The sequence below is a fragment of the Columba livia genome, chromosome 1 (assembly GCF_036013475.1).
Source record: "Columba livia isolate bColLiv1 breed racing homer chromosome 1, bColLiv1.pat.W.v2, whole genome shotgun sequence".
In the NCBI taxonomy this organism is placed as follows: Eukaryota; Metazoa; Chordata; class Aves; order Columbiformes; family Columbidae; genus Columba; species Columba livia.
Window position 1 is genome coordinate 153,321,626 of NC_088602.1, and position 19,747 is coordinate 153,341,372.

General features: G+C 40.7%; 1 protein-coding gene across 1 annotated transcript in view; it reads left to right on the plus strand.

Moving 5' to 3' along the window:
• The window catches only part of RIC8B (RIC8 guanine nucleotide exchange factor B), a 37,611-nt gene extending 25,264 nt beyond the window's left edge, over nt 1–12,347 (plus strand). Inside the window, exons 7-10 of the mRNA XM_065039264.1 lie at nt 1,251–1,395; nt 1,546–1,690; nt 3,946–4,065; nt 11,255–12,347. Of these exons, the coding sequence (XP_064895336.1) occupies nt 1,251–1,395; nt 1,546–1,690; nt 3,946–4,065; nt 11,255–11,366 (522 nt within the window). The 3' untranslated portion in view covers nt 11,367–12,347. The remainder of the gene's footprint in view (nt 1–1,250; nt 1,396–1,545; nt 1,691–3,945; nt 4,066–11,254) is intronic.
• Nucleotides 12,348–19,747: the final 7,400 nt, after the last annotated feature.

Below are 19,747 nucleotides of genomic sequence, written 5' to 3' on the forward strand. Positions count from 1 at the left end.
GATTTCCTCTTGGACTGTCCTATGGCACTCATCACTGTATTAATACTAGAGTATTCTAAAAACATTAATTCATTCTTACAACACACTGTGCAATGGCAGTCATGGCACTATCCCCATTATAGAAAGTAAGCGGGGACAAAGGAACATGTTTTTGCTAATTGTTTGAAAACTTAGTTTGAAAAAGACGAGGTCTGTTTTTTTTCAAAGTAGTCAATACCATAGCAGTCATTTTTTAAAGTATTGGTTCCCAGTGAATCTGATTTCAGTAGTAATTGTGCAGTAATTTTGCACAGAACATGACATTTTTACATTAGACACCTAGAAGACAAAGGACCTGCTATTACTTAGAACAATTAGTGACATCTTTGGTTTCATTCCCTGGTAAAATGTTGAAGACCCATAATTCTTACAGGAGTCCTCAGACCATTAAACATTTCATACTACAGCCCAAATTCGATTGCAGATATTATTGTATCCTGTGAATGCGAAAACAAAAAAGTATGTTTCGAGTCTGAATGCACATACACAAGAAGGTGGAAATTATGTTGCAAAACCAGCCATATTTCAGGCACCTTCCGCCTTTCTTGAGGGTTGAAGTTAATATTAATGCCATTTAATGAGAAAATATTGTCTTTGAGGAAATGTTAAATGGCATTTTCTCAAATCTTTTTGAATCTCAGCTTCAGCTTTTTAAAGAGTGTTTTTGGAGAGAAGTACGCATAGCCTCTATCCACATAGAGCCAATTTTTGAAATTCTTGGTAGTAGAACTTGCAATGTGACTTATTTTCCTGCTTTACCACTGTAAGTCTATTCCTCGTTCTGTACATATTACCCATCATATTAATAAGTTTCCTTAAGATTGTGTTTTTAGTGCTTTCGCCAGATATTTGAGAAAAACAGAAGAAACAAAGAACACAAGGTTACTGCTGCCTGTTAGCCCACTATTTTGGGACACTCATTTGTGCTCTTAAGTTTCTAATAGTTGTCTTTTTTTAAAAAAAAAGTCTATGTTTGGGACTGCGTTCTGTTCTGCTCAGGATGGGAGGCCAGAAGGCCTGAGTATGTTATGAAGCAAGAGTCGTTACTAGTACATGTATAAGCGTGGTTGGGCTGATTTATTCCTGGTTTTGAATGAGCAGAGCTTATGGTACTTTCTCATTCTTTTGCCTGTGTTTGTTTCTGCAAGGATTGCGCAAGTATTGCCATGCATTCTATGCTGATTTTCTTTCTCTTTTTTTTGTGCTGCTAGGTATTGCCTCCATTAAGAGATGTATCAAATCGACCAGAAGTTGGCACAACAGTGAGAAACAAGCTTGTGCGCCTTATGACACATGTTGACCTTGGAGTAAAGCAAATTGCAGCAGAATTCCTTTTTGTTCTTTGTAAAGAGAGAGGTAAAAATTACTTCTTCTCCCTTCTGTGTAAGGTCTTGCTGTAAATAGTGTATTAGCCTCTTGCTGTAACTCTCAATTCTTTGAACACTATGCTGGTTTCTGTTTGGTAGCTGAATATAGCTGAATAATTCTCTGTATCGCTCTTTGCAGTTGACAGCTTGTTAAAATACACAGGCTATGGTAACGCGGCAGGATTGCTGGCAGCAAGGGGCCTGTTAGCCGGAGGAAGAGGAGATCATTGGTACTCCGATGATGAAGATACGGACACAGAAGAATACAAATCTGCAAAGCCAAAGTATAGTATTGTTTTCATTCTGCATATCCTGTTGCAATTCAGATGTTTTGCCATAATTGTTTTGTTTCACCTTTTTCAGAGAGGCTGTTTTTGGAATTGCATGTGTTTATATTAATTACTGTCTCCTGTTTACTTCATGGTCTAATTATTGAAGAAACAGCCTCTAATAGGGACTATCATATAGTTGGGTGGCTGCAAAAAAAATCACTATGAGAATGATTTAACTTCAGTAAGGGGAACTATGTAAAAACGAAAACTTGTCAAAAAAAAAAAGGAACAAACCCAAGAAATGTTTGTTGATGGTCTAAGAGCAGTTTCAAGATGCATATTAAAGGTTCGGAGTACATGTGTGTTCTCCATTTAAATGGCTACTTAAAAAGTTCAAATTGTTAAATGAGAGTAAAGGAGGCTATTGGAAATGATACTATAAAAGAGTAACAAAGCAGGCCAAAGAGGTTTTGAAGAGAAGCTTACTGGAGGCATTAAGAATAAAGAGAATCTTCACAGCTTCATCAAAAGCTGGAGGCCTCTAGTCTGTATGTGGTCAGTAGGTGGTTGAGATGTAAGTGATCGGAGGAAGGTGACAAGTCCATAGCAAAAACAGTAAAGGAATTCTTTGCATCATTGTAACTGAGGCAGTTGAGATCCCTTTCATTGCAGACTATGAGTTTGAATAACAATTTAAAATTCAACTGTGAAAAGAGATTTTTGAACAAATTGAGCAAATTTAGGAAAAAAATTATAGAGACAATCTCAGCAAGGATGGCTTTTGCCCCAGATTTTCCAGAAACTCACATTAAGTTGCCAAACTACTAACTATTTTTTGTGGGGTGTATGTCTGCAGCAGAGAAACTAAAAATGTCAAATGTGGCTTAAGGTTTTAGGCGGGACTTTGTAAAAAAGGAACAAACCAGTAGGTCTAGTTTCAGTCAGACTGCCTGCTACTAAAATTTTCCTAAGGAATCAAGTGAGTCACATAGGTAAATACGGAAGGACCAGAATAACTTCAGTAGAAGTCAGACCTCAGGAATCCAGCATGTTTGTTTGAAGGATGTTCTGTCTCTTTGATTTTTATTAATTCTAATTGATTTGGTGTTCAAGGTTTCAGTTTGTCATGTTACATCTGTGATTTGATGCTATTGTAAGTAGGTTCTGAAACTGTTGATAGTGGGCATCTGAAGCATGTTATTTTTCTACTTTATTTTCCTTGAATTACACAGACATGACTAGATACATGATGGGGGGTTGTGGCTCATTGAAACGTTCTTATTAAGGAATGAGAATGAAAGACAGGATTAAATGTTGGAGAAGTTACAGACATTATATTGCTTCTATGCCAACACATGAACTCTAAAACAGGAGGCTTCTTTTTTATTTCTGCAGTTCAGGATTGTTTTTTCTTGCTCTTTAGCCTCTGCTCTTCTTTCAAAAGCCTAACATCCAGTTATATGCATATAAGTAAAAGCATGACATCTATTTTACTTTTAAAAGCTGAAACTTAAATGAGACGTTCAAATCAATTGTCAGTTGCTTTATGCATCTGATTTTCTGTATTGCTGTCAAATTTTTGTGATTAAACTGCTTGAATAGGTAATTTGCCCTGAAAGTGTTCTTTAAAACTACTCATCTGCTTTTGTTACGTATTCACCTTCCATAATATAGTAACAAAAGCAAATAAGGAGCATTAAGTAATGCCATTTCTGCGTCACCGTTCATTTGTTTTCACAGTGAAAATAACTGGCATTGTAGATTTTCAGAGTAACCTTAATTTGGTTTGAGCAAAAATCATCACGGGAGGTGAACAGTAAACTAGTTCAGTGATTGTTCATGAATAAGAAAATGTAACTGGAACTTGTCTATATTATTTTAAATTAGGCCTGTACAGAATTAGTTGCTAATTCTGTTCCCCATTTATGATTATAACTAATGACACTGCCATTATCACCGTCGTTACTCCCCCGCTTTCAAACTTCTTGTGTATGGGTTATAACATATCAAGTACTAGTGGAATGTGCATTTCTGAGTAGCTAACAAGAAATTAATACAGTGAATAAGCAAGACAATATCGTGATACACGGGAGAAGGCTACAGCAAAGGTATAAAAATGAATGTTGGCTATTTAAAGTAAAAACTTTCATGTGCAGTTCAGACTGTTATTTCTGTTAGTGTGTTCCTCTTTCCTTCTGTCAAGAAGGCAGACAATTTAAATACCTATTTCTATAGAAGTGTGAATTGTATTGTTTTTCCACTTCCAGCATTAACCTTATCACTGGTCACTTAGAAGAACCGATGCCCAATCCGATGGATGAAATGACAGAAGAACAAAAAGAATATGAAGCTATGAAGCTTGTCAACATGTTTGATAAACTTTCCAGGTATTGCATTGTAGCTGCTTTTGTGCGAGGCAGGTCATACCCTGGCTCTTAACTAAGGTCTAGTGCTTCAAAACAGTACTAGACTCAACTTCATGCAGGACTAGGACCACTGTAACTGCAGAGAAAAACATTTAGCGCTTCAAATCAAAGAGTGATATGTAACAGGACTTCAGAGGAAACCTCTTTTGGAGAGGGTTGGACAGAATCACAAGATCTGGTGGTGTGGGGACCTGCCTTCTAAATGAATAATAATGGTGATAATAATGAAAAGAATTTTTCTTTTGAAAGTATGGGACACAAGCCAAGCCTAAGGCAAGTGTACTCATTTTCCCCAAGTCAATGAGCAGCATCTTGTGGTAAATTCTTACGTCTGCTGCTTATATGAAGAACAAATACAGTGTGAAAATAGTTGTCACCAGAAGCAATAAATTATATAATAGAGCAATTAAAAGGGAATTCACAATTAAGAATTATTGTGGATTTATTAGGCTAAGTGTGAACTGGATTACAAATGAGCCTTTCTAATTTGTTTTAAATGACTGAGATAATGCCGTAAAAGAAAATGGTACATTATTAACAAAGAAAGCTGGGTTTTGTTTTATAGCTTTCTACATACAAAAAGGGAACAGGCCTGTGCTGTTAGCTATAGCTTTTTTTCTCTGTGACCCAATATACTTTGCTGGTTTTTCTTCCCCCATACTCATAGCCATATTGGAGTGATTGCTTGTAGCTTATTTTCTGTGTAAGCGAAGTTTCACATGCTTGAGAAACACTTAATGTAATGGTAATTTACCATTGAACTGAGCTGTGGGAGTTTAAGTAAATATCTAAGTGCATCATTCTTCAAACATGGGAAAGCTCAGCAGCTAGAAGTACAGGATTTGTACCCAATTTGAAATCACCGCCTTTTGAAATTGGGTCCATCCTTTTGAAACACCTTTTATATTTGTGTTTTTTTGCGAGAGTTTATAGATATTCAACAGGATCTACTGAGAGAAATTCATCAAACCAAGTATTTTTACATCTCCATTAAAAATAAGGAATACAGCAAAAGATAGGGGAGAATCTGGATTTTGTCTTAGCTGAGAGACTGAATTGTAAGCAGGAGCGAAAGCAGGGAAGGATCTCGAAACAACTGATCTGAAACTGTCGGTGAAGTAATTAGATACTTTTTCACATTATTTGCATGGAAAGTAAGTGTAGCGTGCTACAGTCTTTTTAATAAAGAGAAGAAAACGCAATGCGCATGTAATCTTAATTAAACTACTACATAAAATTGAATGATTGCTATGTAAACTAGAGAATGAAAATGCTGAGCATTAGGGCTACCACAATAAAATGAATAAATGGTCTAAAACTTTTTTAAAAGGAAGATTGAGAACAGAGATAAACTGAGACTGAAGACAAGTCAGTTGCTATCACTATAGCAGTTACACAAAAAGTCCAAATGGCGTTAGTGTAGCATAAGAGCCTTTTCAGCGTGAAGGATCGGAGGCACCTGCTGTGTTCCCTGCCACAAACTGACAATAAATGAGCAGCTGGTGCCCTGTGTCACTGCTTATCCTCTTGGCCAGGAGCATTGCTTCTACCTTGGGCTTTCTGTGTCACTTACATCCACCTGCAGGTTCTTCTATAGCACTTGGCCTGCAAACTTTTCAGGATTTGGGACTCATTCTGTTGTAAGGTTTTTGTTTAGTTGGTTTTTAGTGTGGCGATTGCTGTGGGACAGTACTGTTGATCTGCTGTGACAACATGAATAAAATCACTTGACTGTTCTTCCCACCCTTTTTGGTTTACTGAAAATTGGGGCTGGGAAGTACTGGCAGGAAGAAAAAAGAAAGTGAGTCTTGGGTTTAGGAGGCTGTGGGATGCTTTTAACAAACGTAATTGAGTGCAATTGTGTGTTTTGTGGATGTTAAATAAAACGGGAAGCTGCCATTTTTGTGTACAAATACAAGAAGAAAGAGTTAGTTACATGCTGCTAGTAGTGGGAGTTTTGGAATTGAGCACTTCTGCCTCCAGCTTGAGCTTTTCAGCACTGGGGAGTTTTCAGAGACTTCAGGCTACCAGTTGAATGCACTTTTTGCCCTTGGTTTGCAACCTCCAGATTTAAACTGGAGGTTGCTTTCCTGAGTTGATTGTGAGTTGAGGCAGGTGGCAGGTTTCCTGCTTCTGCTGGTCTTCACTGTTGTCACCGTGGGAGGGGACAAATACAATGAACCAGTTTCAGTTTGGAGCAGTGCTTTGCTCTTAAGAGTGCAGGAACTTGGACAGGGAACCAGTGTCTCCTTCTTCTAATCTTGAATGAGTTTGTGTGACTTTATCTGCGTAACTTGAACAAGAGCTTGGAGTGAACTTGCATGAGGTACAACAAAACCAGTTTGCTTAGGACACTTGCTTTGTCCCAGTGGCATTTTCTCCCTTGTTCCATGACAAGTGGATTTTTGCTCTCCAGTTTTCTCTTAAGTTTTGGCTTTGGCACCGAAGAATTGAAACTGCTTTGAGGTGATGCAAAACTGATCCGTGCTTTGGCTCATTTCAGGTCTTACTTCCAAAGTTTTTCCATTCTGTTAGGTTGTTTAGGCCTGTTCATGGGGTAGTTGACCATCGACAAGGCAAAATTAAAATAAATCACAGGGTTTTTTTATCAAAATGTATGGGGGAAAGCTGAATATTGTTTGTGAACCCATTTCCTCTGCCCCAATATTTTAACATAGACTTGGATTCTACAAAAGCTTTTATATAAATCAATATTTCGCTCAAATTTGCCTGGATGATACTACTTTTAAAAATCATTATGTGTATATATACAAATTATAAGTGTAAATTAGGATGAAAAATCTTAATTACTGCAGCTCTTGGGAGATGTAGATGTTGCTTAAGTAGTTTGCTGGATGCCTGGATTGGCCTTGAGTAACTCTATGGGATTTGTCCACAGTAAGTGTCAGTACTATCTTGTTGATTCATTGAGAATGGTTTGGTGACTGTAAATCACTGTTGTATGCATGTGATGCACATCTTTGAGCTTTGAAAAACTCCCCAAATCTGCAAAAAGATTTAACTCAACCTTTCACTTTTGCAAAATACCAAGCTAGCCACTTTAAATCAGTGTTGTATGATATTCTCTCTGTTTACATCATAGATTATTGGAAATACTTGGTGTTAATTAAAATGTCTGGAAAAAATGCTAACATTTTTTCTATTATAAATGGTAGGTAGAATTGTATATTAATTGACTAATTTAAAATGTCAGGATGCTTTTTCCAAGCCAACCTTGTATTAATAGCAAGAATCCTTTTGCTGATGAAATGGTCTCCAATTATCACAGCTTGGGTTTTGTTGTACGTTGAACAGAAGTCAACAAAACGAGTATGTAAGAGAACCTGTCTAAATAGGCAGCCATACTCATTAAAAACACAAAATTAATCATGGAATGAATGAAGAAGGCAATGTTACATAGATTTTTTTTTTCCTCCCCTTTCTAATCATGGAACAAAATAATGTTACATGAAAGGATCGGAACTATTATGTAGTACTCAATTATAAGGAGGTGAATAGGTCCCTAACATGCCATTTTATCAAAGGGGCAGACTGGTGTTTACATGATGGCTGTTTCATTACAGGCACCATCATTAATTCCATGTGTCAATACTGCCCTATAGCACATAGAGCAGACAAGTAAGAGTTACCCTTCAAAACAAGGGAATGATTTTTGAGTCATTATCAAGCTAAATGGCAAGCAGGAAGCTAGAACTCATATAGATATATTTGAAGGGACTCTTGGGAGATCTGGAAGTGGAAGAAGAGAATGCATTTTAGCAACTGTTTAATTATGGTGTGTTTCTAAGTACACTTGAAAAGAATGCTTTGTTTGCATTAGAAAAATGAATGTTGCAAGAAGGTGTATTTGAGCATATGGGAGGTCAGGTAAGGATGTTCAAATATGTGAAAATGTACACATTGTGTACTTGTGTATATCTTCATGGCATTGGAACAGGCTTCTCAGGAAAGTGGTTGAGTCACCATCCCTGGAAGTGTTTAAATGAGGCTCTTAGGGACATGGCTTAGTGGTGGACTTGGCAGTATTAGGTTAACGGTGGGACTCTATGATCTTATAGGTCTTTTCCAACCAAAATGATTCTGTGATACAGAAGTATTCCTGCTGGCACCTAATGGGCTGAAGAAGCGATCTCTCTTCTGCCCTACATATAAACATCCAGTTTCTGAATAGTGAACTGTTTTCTGAGGCTATACGTGCCAGTTCTGATGCTTCTTTTGCCACCTTGTATCTCACCTTAAACAGTAAAAGCATCCTCAGCTATCCTGAGTTGTCAAAGCTCAGTCAGGGTCACTAAGCAGCCAGTGCTAAATGGGCAGATTGCTGAGGGTGGCAGAGCTGAGCTGGGTCATACCAGATAAGGATCATCTCTGTGGGCTCTTGTGTGGTACTGCAATTAGCTGAGTGATTCCTCTTGCAATCCTACCCAAAATTCTGTTATTTAGTAGATAGTTGTTCCAAACTTCTGGAACTAACTTTTTAGGCAGCCCAGATCTTTTCATCTGTACTTGGCGTGCGTGAGGCCCCACCTTGAATCCTGTGTTCAGTTTTGGGCCCCTCATCATAAAAAGGACATTGAGTTCTAGAGAGAGTTCAGAGGAGGGCGATGAAGCTGGTGAAGGGTCTGGAACACAAGTCTGATGAGGAGCAGCTGAGGGAACTGGGGCTGTTTAGCCTGGAAAAAAGGAGGCTGAGGGGAGACCTTATCGCTGCCTACAACTACCTGAAAGGAGGTTGTAGCATGGAGGGGGTTGGTCTCTTCTCCCAAGTAGCAAGTGACAGGATGAGAGGAAATGGCCTCAAGTTGCACCTCAAGTTTTCACAGAAGGGGTTGTGAGGCATTGGAACAGGCTGCCCAGGGAAGTGGTGGAGTCACCATCCCTGGAGGGGTTTAAAAGACGTTTAGACGAGGTTCTTAGGGACATGGTTTAGTGCTAGAGTTAGGCTATGGTTGGACTTGATGATCCTGAGAATCTCTTCCAACCAAAATGATTCTATGATCTGTCTCCCTCTGTATTTTTCCCCTTTGAAATCAGGAATAAGCTTGTATAGTGTTCAGAGCTTGCAGTGTAGTCTTCACCAGTGAAAGGATGCCATGTTTTAACACCATTGTAGGGACTAGATTAGTTTAGGGAAAAAATAGGCTGATCCCTGCTTCTCCTTCTACCTCATTTTGGTGGCCTAGAATATTTCTGTCTTCATACAGTTCAGCTTTACTGGGTACCATTTGTCTGAGGAAGGATATATGGAGTTCAGCCTCCTCATACAGAGAAAGAACAGCAAACTTGCAACAACCATCATTCATCCTACTCAAGGACTTGCAAAGCAGGAAACTCCTGCAGGAACAGAAAGGTGGTTAATAAACATCCTTGTTATTTGATGAAATGTGAGATCAGCTGTATTTTGTGGCTTAGCAGGCAAGCAAAGGTGTTTTTATTCTTTGTGGCTATGTTTTTACTTTTAGGACTTGAAAAATATGAACAAGGACTTACACTTCAGGTTATTCTTCTCCAAAAATAAATGTAATCGATCATTACTGAGGCTTGAACTTGAGTAAGTGGCACTGAAGAATTGTTGCAAGACTGATTTCAAAGGACACTTGTTTTGTATTATGGTGTTTAAAGTTTAAAAGCCCAAAAGGCCTTAGATTTACAGGCTTTTTTTCCTGTGAAAAAAGTCTTCACTATTAGATGCGACTCCAAAGCACTCCAGCTTTGCCTTTCTGGGACCCCTACAGCAGGCAGGGAGGGTTTTGGTCCAGTTTGGACTCTAGATCTACAGTCTTTATTTTTTTGAGCCCTTTCGAATTTGATTTTGAGTGTGCCTTTGATCCCTTCTCAAACACATCTCCAGCAGATACTTGAAAACACACACACACATAAACAGGGATTTGTGAGCTTATCACCCTAGTATCTGATTGCCACATCTGTGCAAATAGCTGCATTTCTCCTCAGGTGCAAAAAAAGACTCTTGGAAACTTAATTTAACTGCTGCTTGACTGTACGATATCTAGTGTACACATGCCATGTAATTTGGATGTTTCCTTTCTTGCCATTCCTGTGGCTGAGTTAGGGTTAGATTACCAGCTGCATACAAGCAATTTTTGTCCCTTTTTTCAGCCAAGGTAGAAGTGCAGACCAGGCAGAGATCTGGTGAAATGCATTTGCTTCCCCGTTAAGTGATGGAGTTTATTTTGTGTGGCTGAGGAGGGTGGTATATGTTTGTGAAATCAGCAGTTTTAGGCCCATCTTTCAAGCAAAGGGTAAATTGACATCAAGCCTCCGCTCATTTATTTAAGGTGACTCCTGAATATTTAGAGGTATTCTCCATATTTTTTTTTCCAGCAGAAAATCAAACTGTTATCTTTGCCCTTACAGCTTTTGCCATAATCCACACATAAATGAGGTGTTAAAAAGTAAGGATTAAATAAATCTTTGCTAATACTTTTTGATTGGCTTAATCAATAATTAATCATCTCTTAGATGAGGCTGTAGCTTGTGGAGTAGATATAATTGGATTAGCTGCTGAGAGGCCTTTGGAGCTTTGAAGAGATTAAAATGGCTGTCAATCCTGTAATTAAACTGCCACAAACAAAAGCAGTAGTATTAGAATCGGTCAGCTTTTTTTTTAATGAATCAACAAGTACTTACACACCGCTAGCAGTGGTGTAGGCAAAGTCTGCTCTCATAACTGAGTTATTTCCTTTCACAAGATAAATATGTATCAGATCATTGTTTGAATTGCCTGGGCATATATTGGCCAGAACAGCAGGTGAAATTTTCGGAAGAAATGGCTGTCAGGGAATTCTTAGAAGAAAAGCCAGTTTGTGTATCTAAACCAGTAAACCTGCTCCTTGTCTTGAGCCTGTTAGGCACTGACTTTTCATGGTGTCTTTAATTGGCTAAGTAGGTTTGGCCTACATGAATGAAGTCTTTATCTGTCCTGCTCTTCCCCTCCCACCTATTTGGAGGGGTTTTTGTTCCTCTTTCTTCTAAACAGAGGGCTTTAGCAGAAGTAACTTCCCTTTAAAGGCTCATTATGTACTAAAGCATATACTGTATGTGACTGTATTATACACATGTGAATTGATATGTGTGCATATGCTAATATATATTCTTAAATCTCTTACAGAGATGAGCTTATAAAGCCAATGGGAGTGCGGCCGGATGGTACAATGGCTCCTTTGGAAGAAGCCGTCAGCCAGTACCAGACCAACAAGCAAGAGAGCTCGGACTCAGACTAAAGCATCACCTGCTTCACTCTCAATTCTCCTCTAATCTGTGCTTTTCCTTAGAACCACGACACCTTTTATCTAGGCATTTTATCCTCACACTAGCCAGCGTCACTTTAACTGTTCTGTTATTGGAATATTTAAATGATGGGTCCTGTGCTGTAATGTCTGAATTTTTATTATGGCCGTTAAAAGAACATATCAATTTATTAGTTTATGATCTTTATTAATTTAAAATGAAATGTATTTCAAAGGGATACAAAATGAAAGCCTACACTGTAAAATAAAACACAAGCACCGTTTTCCAAACTCGGTAGGTTTTCCCATCCTTGATCTTTTATTTTTTTGTATTGTCTTGCCAGTCTCTCCCTTTATATAATTGCAATTGAAGAAGCGTGTTTGTTTAATGGCATTAGGAGCACAGGGTGTTTAAACTTAGAAGTCTGACTGACCTTGTGAATCTGCTTGAACTGGCATTCAGCTGTGATTTCAGAGCTAACCCCTTTTAAAAATGACATTGGATTCTTACTGCTACACACTTCTGTGATTAAGCTGCTGCTTAAGATTTTACCAACGTGTCAGTCACCGACTGCTGCTAAAATTACCTTTAAATTGGGAACAAGGTCATGTATGTTGTATGTCTTCCCTCCCCCATTAAGACCACATGAATATACCTCCCTCCCTTCTTTGGTTAAGTAAAAACATCTTCATTCAAAGCAGCATTCAAGTATGTACACTTAAATGTTGCCATGAATGGGAGTGGACTAAAGTGAAGTGCATGTGCAAGTGTTTTACTGATTTGGGGCTACTTTTGGAGATTAGTGGGTATGCCTCACTTGAAGGGAACTCAAACTAACCAACAAAGAAATATTTCCTTTAGGGAGAACCTTGGAAGCGATGGGGTAGAGAATGGGAAGGTGGGAAGGAGAAAAAAGTGTCACTTTCAACTCTGTACTCTTTAAAAACAAAGATTAAAGTTCTAGGCGTGCTGCACTGCTGTTGTTGGCTCTTTGCCTGCTTGGTTTCTTTCTCTGTGTGTTTCTTCCAGCATGAATTGCATGAAGAATAATCCATGCCCAGTTTGTAATTCCTTGGCTTTTTGGCTCAGAAGTATACACAAGCCACTCTTGAGAGCCTTTCAGAGGCTGGTGAAGTTTCTCCAGTTTGTCTTGGTTTTCCTATGGCTTGACACTGGTTCCCTGAGATAAGGACATCAGTGTTCAAAGACCTTGTAAAGGTAGGACTTGATAGGAAATCATACCGTGGTTTCCCATGTGAAGGGCTTCCACAGATCTCCTTAGTCTTCCAAAAGGACTAAAACGAAATAATGCACTGCTGTCCTCTCAGCAGTGAAGTTTATTCTCCCAAAGGACACTGCCCAGCCACAGTAATGCCCCTTTTTTAAGGATAAAAAAAAAAAAAGGGAATTTAAGGTCATTGATTCTGTACATTTGTGTATGCTGGGACCTTTCTGAAGGTTAAAATCATTGATGTTTTGGGTTGTTACTTGGGCTACGCTGCTGCATCCATACGGAGCATCACAGTTTGCATAGGGGGAAAAGGAAGGCAGCTGCTGTTCCCACACAGCAACAGCTACAGCGAACCCATCAATGTACTGATAATATTGTGATCATGCCTGTTAAGCATGAATCCAAAAGGGGGAGGGAGGATGTGTCGAGGAGTGAAAAATATGCTCAGCTGCATCTAAGCTAGGACTCCAAAAAATGTAATACTGGGTTTAGCATCATCCACTGACTACTTTGAGCCCAGCACAGGCAAGTATTAAGTGTGCTGCCAAGTGCAAAGAATTCATGGACCCTCCCCGAGGGGCAAAACTGAAGGAGCTCTGTTAATGAGGAATTGAGTCTGGTCCCGCTATCAGCCGAGGCTGTTCCTGGGGGCTGGAGAAGCAGTAATTTCAGTAATAGGCTGTATGGTTTGCTAGAGAGGGAGGAGTGTAGAGCATGAAAAAGAGCAAAACCTCAATTTGTTGCTTTACAAGTTGCAGAATATGTTCTTACAATTAGCTGGCTAAAGAGATTAATAAAATGATACTGGCTCCAGAGACCTCATTACGAATGGTATAGCATGAGGCTTTTGTGGTCTGGCTCCTGCCGGTTGCAACTGGGCAACAATAGCCACAATAAACAGTTCTTCTGTTTAGTTTATCTTGGAAAATACATGCTCGTAGTAGGTTTTACAGACGTGAGATGCTGCTTCAATTAAGAAGAAAAAAATGAAGCCCAAGCATAGAAGGTTCTGCCAGAATCCTCCAGCTCCAGAGTGATTTTCATAATTGGGTTGCCTGTGGTGGATCTAGTTAAATTAATAACTGCCACTAATGCAGCATCCCGAAGCAGCTCTTGCTCCAAGGTGATTGTGGAAGTGGTGCTGCAAGATTTTTGGCTTATCTTTTGAGGTGTAACATAGGTCCATCTCTGGTTGCACCAGCCGGTAAATCTTGGGACAAAGTTCCTCCAACACAGCAGTGCCCCTGCTTCCCTGTGCGCTGTAAGGTGTTGCTTTCTCTTCAAAGCAGCCGTGCACATGGTAAGATTTCTCTTGGATTGGGAGCCTGGAGGAAAGCAAAGTGAGTATTTGGTGGTTAAAAAAGCAAATAAACAAAAACAAACCACAAACCACCTCCCTGGAATTATTTCCTGTGAAATCAGGATTTCCTCCCAGCTTTATTTTCAAAGCTGAACCTCCAAAATTGGAGGTGTGGGCAACTGAAACCCGCTTAAACCAGCACACTGGTGAGTAAGCCTGAGCGGTTTGGGGGGCGCTCTCGCTTTCCTCCCCAACAGAGCACAGAAGTGCCGTGTCTGCATTTGAACGAGTGTCCAAAGTTCCTGTTCAGACATGACCATGAGAATCTGCTGCAACTCGCAACATGTTAATACCTGGTAATGTGAAGCCTGGAGAGCAAGAAATGTTTTGCTGCCTCTTCCAGAAATACCTCTGATAGAATCATTATACATGTATTTGACTAATGCATTACATTCTGCACGGTATAAGCTATTCTGTAGGAAATAATGACATTTGATTATATAAATGCATGCTTTAATTTTTCCCCCAAAACATTTGAGTACACTTGACACAGAAAGTACTGTAATTGGAAAACGGAACTCTTCTGAGTAAAATGTTAATAGATTTTTCTGATGGTAACTGTAAAGGTGTTAGCCAGCGGGTTCCAGAGACATCTACCTTTCATTCCCCAAAAAACTTGTCGCAGTCAGTCCCAAATACAAAAACGTGTTTTTCAAGCTTTATTTTGGAATCAACAGTCTGAAGTAACACAGCTCTCATTAAAGCTCATCAGTGATTTGGAAGCTTTGCTTTTCTTTGTTTCCCATTAGAGTTATGAAACAAAAGATGATGGGAAATTGCTAAAATTTGTCAGAATACTTTGTTCTTTTGCAAAATAACTCGGATGTATTTGTTTAAATGTTCATGAAAACTTCCTGGCAAGTATTCTCAAATGCTAATTGAAACTTTATGTGCCCCAAAAGTGGTTTTCAGGAAAAGGGGACTTTACAATCCGTTAAAAACTTCGTCGTGAGAAAATTACCAGAACTTAAAAGAAATTTGTCGAAGAGCATCAGTGTTTTGAATGCACAATATTGCTGTATATTGTGTGTGGCAAAATATAGATTTTTCACCCTATATCTGGACATTTTTCAAGTACCTGAAAACCTGAGATGGCTAAAAAAACAAACACAAAAAAAACCACCACACACAAACAAACAAAACCCAAACACCAACCCTAGGAAATAGTATATTTCTCTTATAATTCTTCAAGCAGTAATTTTCCTCTACTTAGATGAAAAATCGGTTGTTAAAGGTGACTTTAGGGAAGAGAATATTACAATGAAGCTGTTGTATTAGTTGGTTACCAAGCATCCTAGTCTGAAGGAGCAAAGTAAACCCCGAATTATACGAGGTTCCAAATCTCCTGAAGGAGCATTCCACAACATTGTCCTTCACCGTATTACCACAGAACAGCTAATAAAATCCTGTGCTTTAATAAGGCCGGCTGTAAAAAGACTGTTCCACTGTTCAAACAGTTGAGAGCCAGACTTTGCCAGGCTTTGATAAGCAGCAAGTCAGACAGCTGCCCAGGTCAGATTCTTTTCTGGCCAAGCATAGAAAAATGATGATTTAGTGGTAATACAAAGATGTAGCACACTTGCAGGAAAAGAAGAAGAAAAAAAGAAGCACAATTTAATCTGGCAAATGAAAATCTTTGTTGCATTGACATCTTAGTTACTTGGGTGACTCTGGTTCTTGTGGAAAGTGATAGGAAACATTGCCTGGTTTATTTGTGCAAAAACATTTGCTCATCCTGAAGTTGGTTCTGTCCAAAAATCCATGTTCTCACTCTGGTGATGCAATATTTAGACAAGGAATTTTGGGGGGATGTGATGCTTTTTCAGCTTTGCCATGTATCCTCCAGCTGGATGTGCCTGGAAAGGTGGATGCAGTTCTAGTGCAGGCAGCTCAGTGCTGGCTGAATCACAGAGTGATTGGGTTGGAAGGGACCTCTGGAGATCATCCAGTCCAACCCACCTGCTAAAGCAGGTTCACCAGAGCAGATCGCACAGGGATGTGTCCAGGTGGGTCTTGAATGTCTCCAGAGAAGGAGACTCCACAACCTCTCTGGGCAGCCTGTTCCAGGGCTCTGGCACCCTCAAAGTAAAGAAGTTTCTCCTCATGTTTAGACGGAACCTCCTGAGCTTCAGTCTGTGCCTGTTGCCCCTCATCCCATTGTTGGGCACCACTGAAATTAGTCTGGTCCCATCCTCTTGACACCCACCCTTGAGGTATTTATAAACATTGATGAGATCTTAGACTTCACCAGGCTGAACAGACCCAGCTCTTTCAGCCTCTCCTCATAAGAAAGGTGCTCTAGGCCCCTCATCATCTTTGCAGCCCACCACTGGACTCCCTCCAGTAATTCTTGTCCTTCTGAAATTGAGGAGTACGGAACTGGACACAGTACTCCAGACGCAGCCTCACCGGGGCAGAGTAAGAGGGGAAAGAGAACCTCCCTCGACCTGCTGGTCACACTCTTCCTACTGCAAGGTGTCCAGAGCATGGAAAGGGACACTGCTGCTCCTGCCTGGCCTCTCTGCCAGCCAGCTGCCCAGGGGTGACCTGAGGGCAGCAGAGGTCCTGTCTGGTGGAGGTGGCACCTGGGAAGCCATCCTGCCTATCTCCTGCTGCCCAGGGGTAACCAGGGCAGGCACAGGCTGCAGGGTGGTCAGGTGGGTACGGAGATGCAGGTGATTTCGTGGCACAGAGAATGGTGGTAATTGCCCACTTGCAGGAAAGATGAGTATTCTTCAGGGCTCCTCCTCTTACCACCAGCACCGCTGTCTGCAGGTGAGTCCAGTTAACCCTTTGCTTTTAGGTGTTACTTGGCCCTATGGAAGGCTGTGCCCTCATGAGGATATCACCTTTGGTTGCAAGAATCGGTGATGTTTTGGCTGGTTTGCGTCTGTCCCTCATTCTGGTGGTGCACCATACTTCCATGACTGTTCCCTTCTTGAGAGCAAGCCCCTGTTCATTGCTCTGTACAGGTGAGGATGAGGAAAAGTGGGTCCCACAAGAAGGGATCAGACTCGTTTCTTGGGAAGGAGGTAGGAGTGGCCATATCTCATCTATGCAGCACTGGAGCCACTTGGAACTTCACGATTAGACACCTCTAAGGGCCAGGCTGTCCCACAGCTACTCCCGTCTCAGTGGCCTCCAGCCAGGATGCAGTCTGACAGCTAGGGAAAAAAAAAGAAAAATCCCCAAATCCTGACCATTGCCACAACTGGTCCAACATCATCATCTGACAGCACATGGCTCAGGTCAGGTCCCTGTCCTGGGTGGGAGCTACAGGGTCCAACAGGATCAAGGAAGATCTGTGAGCATCCTGGCTTTCTCTAGAGCAGGCAGGAGCGCAGATTGCTGAACTGCTGACGTGCTTGGGAATCGATCCCTCCGACAGCATGCTGATCTCTGTGGGGTACCTAGGCAAGCTTTTAGAGGCTGGTGGGGAAGGAATTATTCAGACCACCCATCTTAGCTGGCTAAATTACCCGGGTAGTCTCTTCAAACTCCTTCTCCAGTCACGGATGAGAGAGAGGACAATTCAGAGTAAGGTTAATTTGGGTGCACTGAATGACCCTCTGCAGGAGCTTTGCTTTCCCTCCCTTGACTACAGAGGGAGCCTGGGGAGACCAGCTGGTTACATTTAACTGCTAAATTGGTTGCCAAAAGATGGGTGGTGAGAATTCCTTCCCATTTCCCCTTTGCCATGGACTGCACTCATCCCAGAGCAGGATGCTCTCCCTCCCTCTCTCCTGCAAATTCAGAGAGTGCTCGGTGCAGTGGAATATGGGTCCCCAGGAACCACCTCAAGACAAACGCTGCATCACCGGAGTGGATAGGTAATGTATATCGTGTGTAGGGTTTCATGGACTTTTGCTTAAATAGAGCCTCTGAAGCAGCTTTGCTTTTGGGAGCCTGTTTAACACCTTGCCTTGGTATAAGCCAAGTTTTACATATGTTCTGAAATTTAAAAAGTGAAAGGAAACCTGGAGCAAAAGTTGCAATTAGGGAGGTACAGATAAGAGAGAGAAAAGTTCTTTCCAGATGTTGCAAATGGAGAAGCCATTCAAAATAAACCCTGCTGAGACTGCCCTTTCCTCTTTGCCTGATAAACCCATTACAAATTAAAACAAAAGCAGCCAAGATCCACGGGCTCCAGGGCATCTGTAAGCCCTCTTTTACCTTTTAGAACTTGTAATAGATGCTGACTGTGGGCATTAGTCCTCTGCTAATCAAAACGGTTAATTCCTTATTTTAGAAGCTTAAAATACAAGTTTCTTCCATATGAAAACCAGCAAGCATAAGAATCCAAACCTGAACCTAAGTAAGTTACCAGGATTCTAAGGCTTCAGGATTATTTTATCCTCAGGAAGTGATCTTTCCTGGTAAATCAGTGCTGTGGCACATCACAGTTCCAAAGGCATTTGAAAAAATAGCAGGTTGTTGGTTGATTTGGGGATTTTTTTGTTTTTTGTTGTGGGTGGGTTGGTTTTTTGCTGTTGTTTTCTCTTTTTTTTTTGAGAAGAGGGTAGTGACCGCCTGGATTCCTTCCTGTTTTCTCAGTCCCCAAATGTTCATAACACCCTGTTGGAGAGGAATAATTCCCATCCAGGTTGTAAAACACACTTATAAGTAGATGGGAAAAGCATGAACGGAGCTGTACAGAAAACAAAACCACCCGGAACAAGATCTTATTTTGCACGCTTCTCACTGTTGTATTTTTGCCCCAATTAACATATTTTAAAGACAAACCTTTAAAACAAAGAAAAAAAAACAGTTCTGCTAACTGCCTGAACTGTTCTCAAGCTTTGAACTTTTCCATCCTTTCTATTGATTATGGCTAAGTGACCCATATTTAAAAAGCATTTACAATAAAATTATAGCACTTTCTTTTGTGTTGCCGGCTTTCCCAGTGAAAAGCTAAAATGTTTTAAAATTGTCACTTTTTGACAGAGGTAATGGCTGTAATATATTTAGTCTCTTCCCCCTTGTTGTGCTTAAAATGGCTATGCTAATAAAGGGCACAGCTGTCGATACTTTATGGCCTGCTGGGGGGAAGAGGGGAAACGAAGGCAAAAAACAGATTGACTGTGTGTCAACAAATGCAGCTGGGAGAGAAAAAAAGAAGCCCCTTGAAGGCCCCTGCAACTTAAAGTCCAAGATAAATGATGTCCCTATGCTTTAAAAAAAAAAAAATGGAGGTTGGAATTCAATAAAGGGGGACTGAAAAGGAAACTGCTTAAAACTGAAAGCCTTTTCTCTGCCTCTAGACAGCTTACAAGAGAAATGAGCAAAACTGACCACAGAAAGAGGGTGAGCGGCCAAGAAAGAAAACAAAAGCCTATCCTGGAAAATATATTACGTCAACGAATTATCTGAAGTGCATTATTGCCGGCGGGCGGGGAGCGTACAGTTTAATGGAGACGTGACAACAAACTTTTACATGCCGCTGCCTTTTGGGGAGCGGGCTGCTTTGTGTCCAGGCTGGAGGGGAGGGGAAAAGGGAGCTGTAATTATTCATAACAAATAAATAAGGCTGGGACAACGTGGTCGGCAAGGCACTGGTGAACGGGGTTCCTTGGGCTGCCCTTGCAGGGGGTTTGTGCCCCAGGCCGCTCTGGGATGAGCCTCTCTGGCCTTTGGGAGGCACCCTGGAGGAAAAAAATAATAATAATTTAAAAAAAAAGATGTTTTTCCACTTCCTGGGGAGAGCAGCCATAGGAGGAAAGGCCATTTAGTGTACCAACAGCCCTGCAAGGCCTCCTCCTGCTCACCACAGGGAGCCTGTTTCG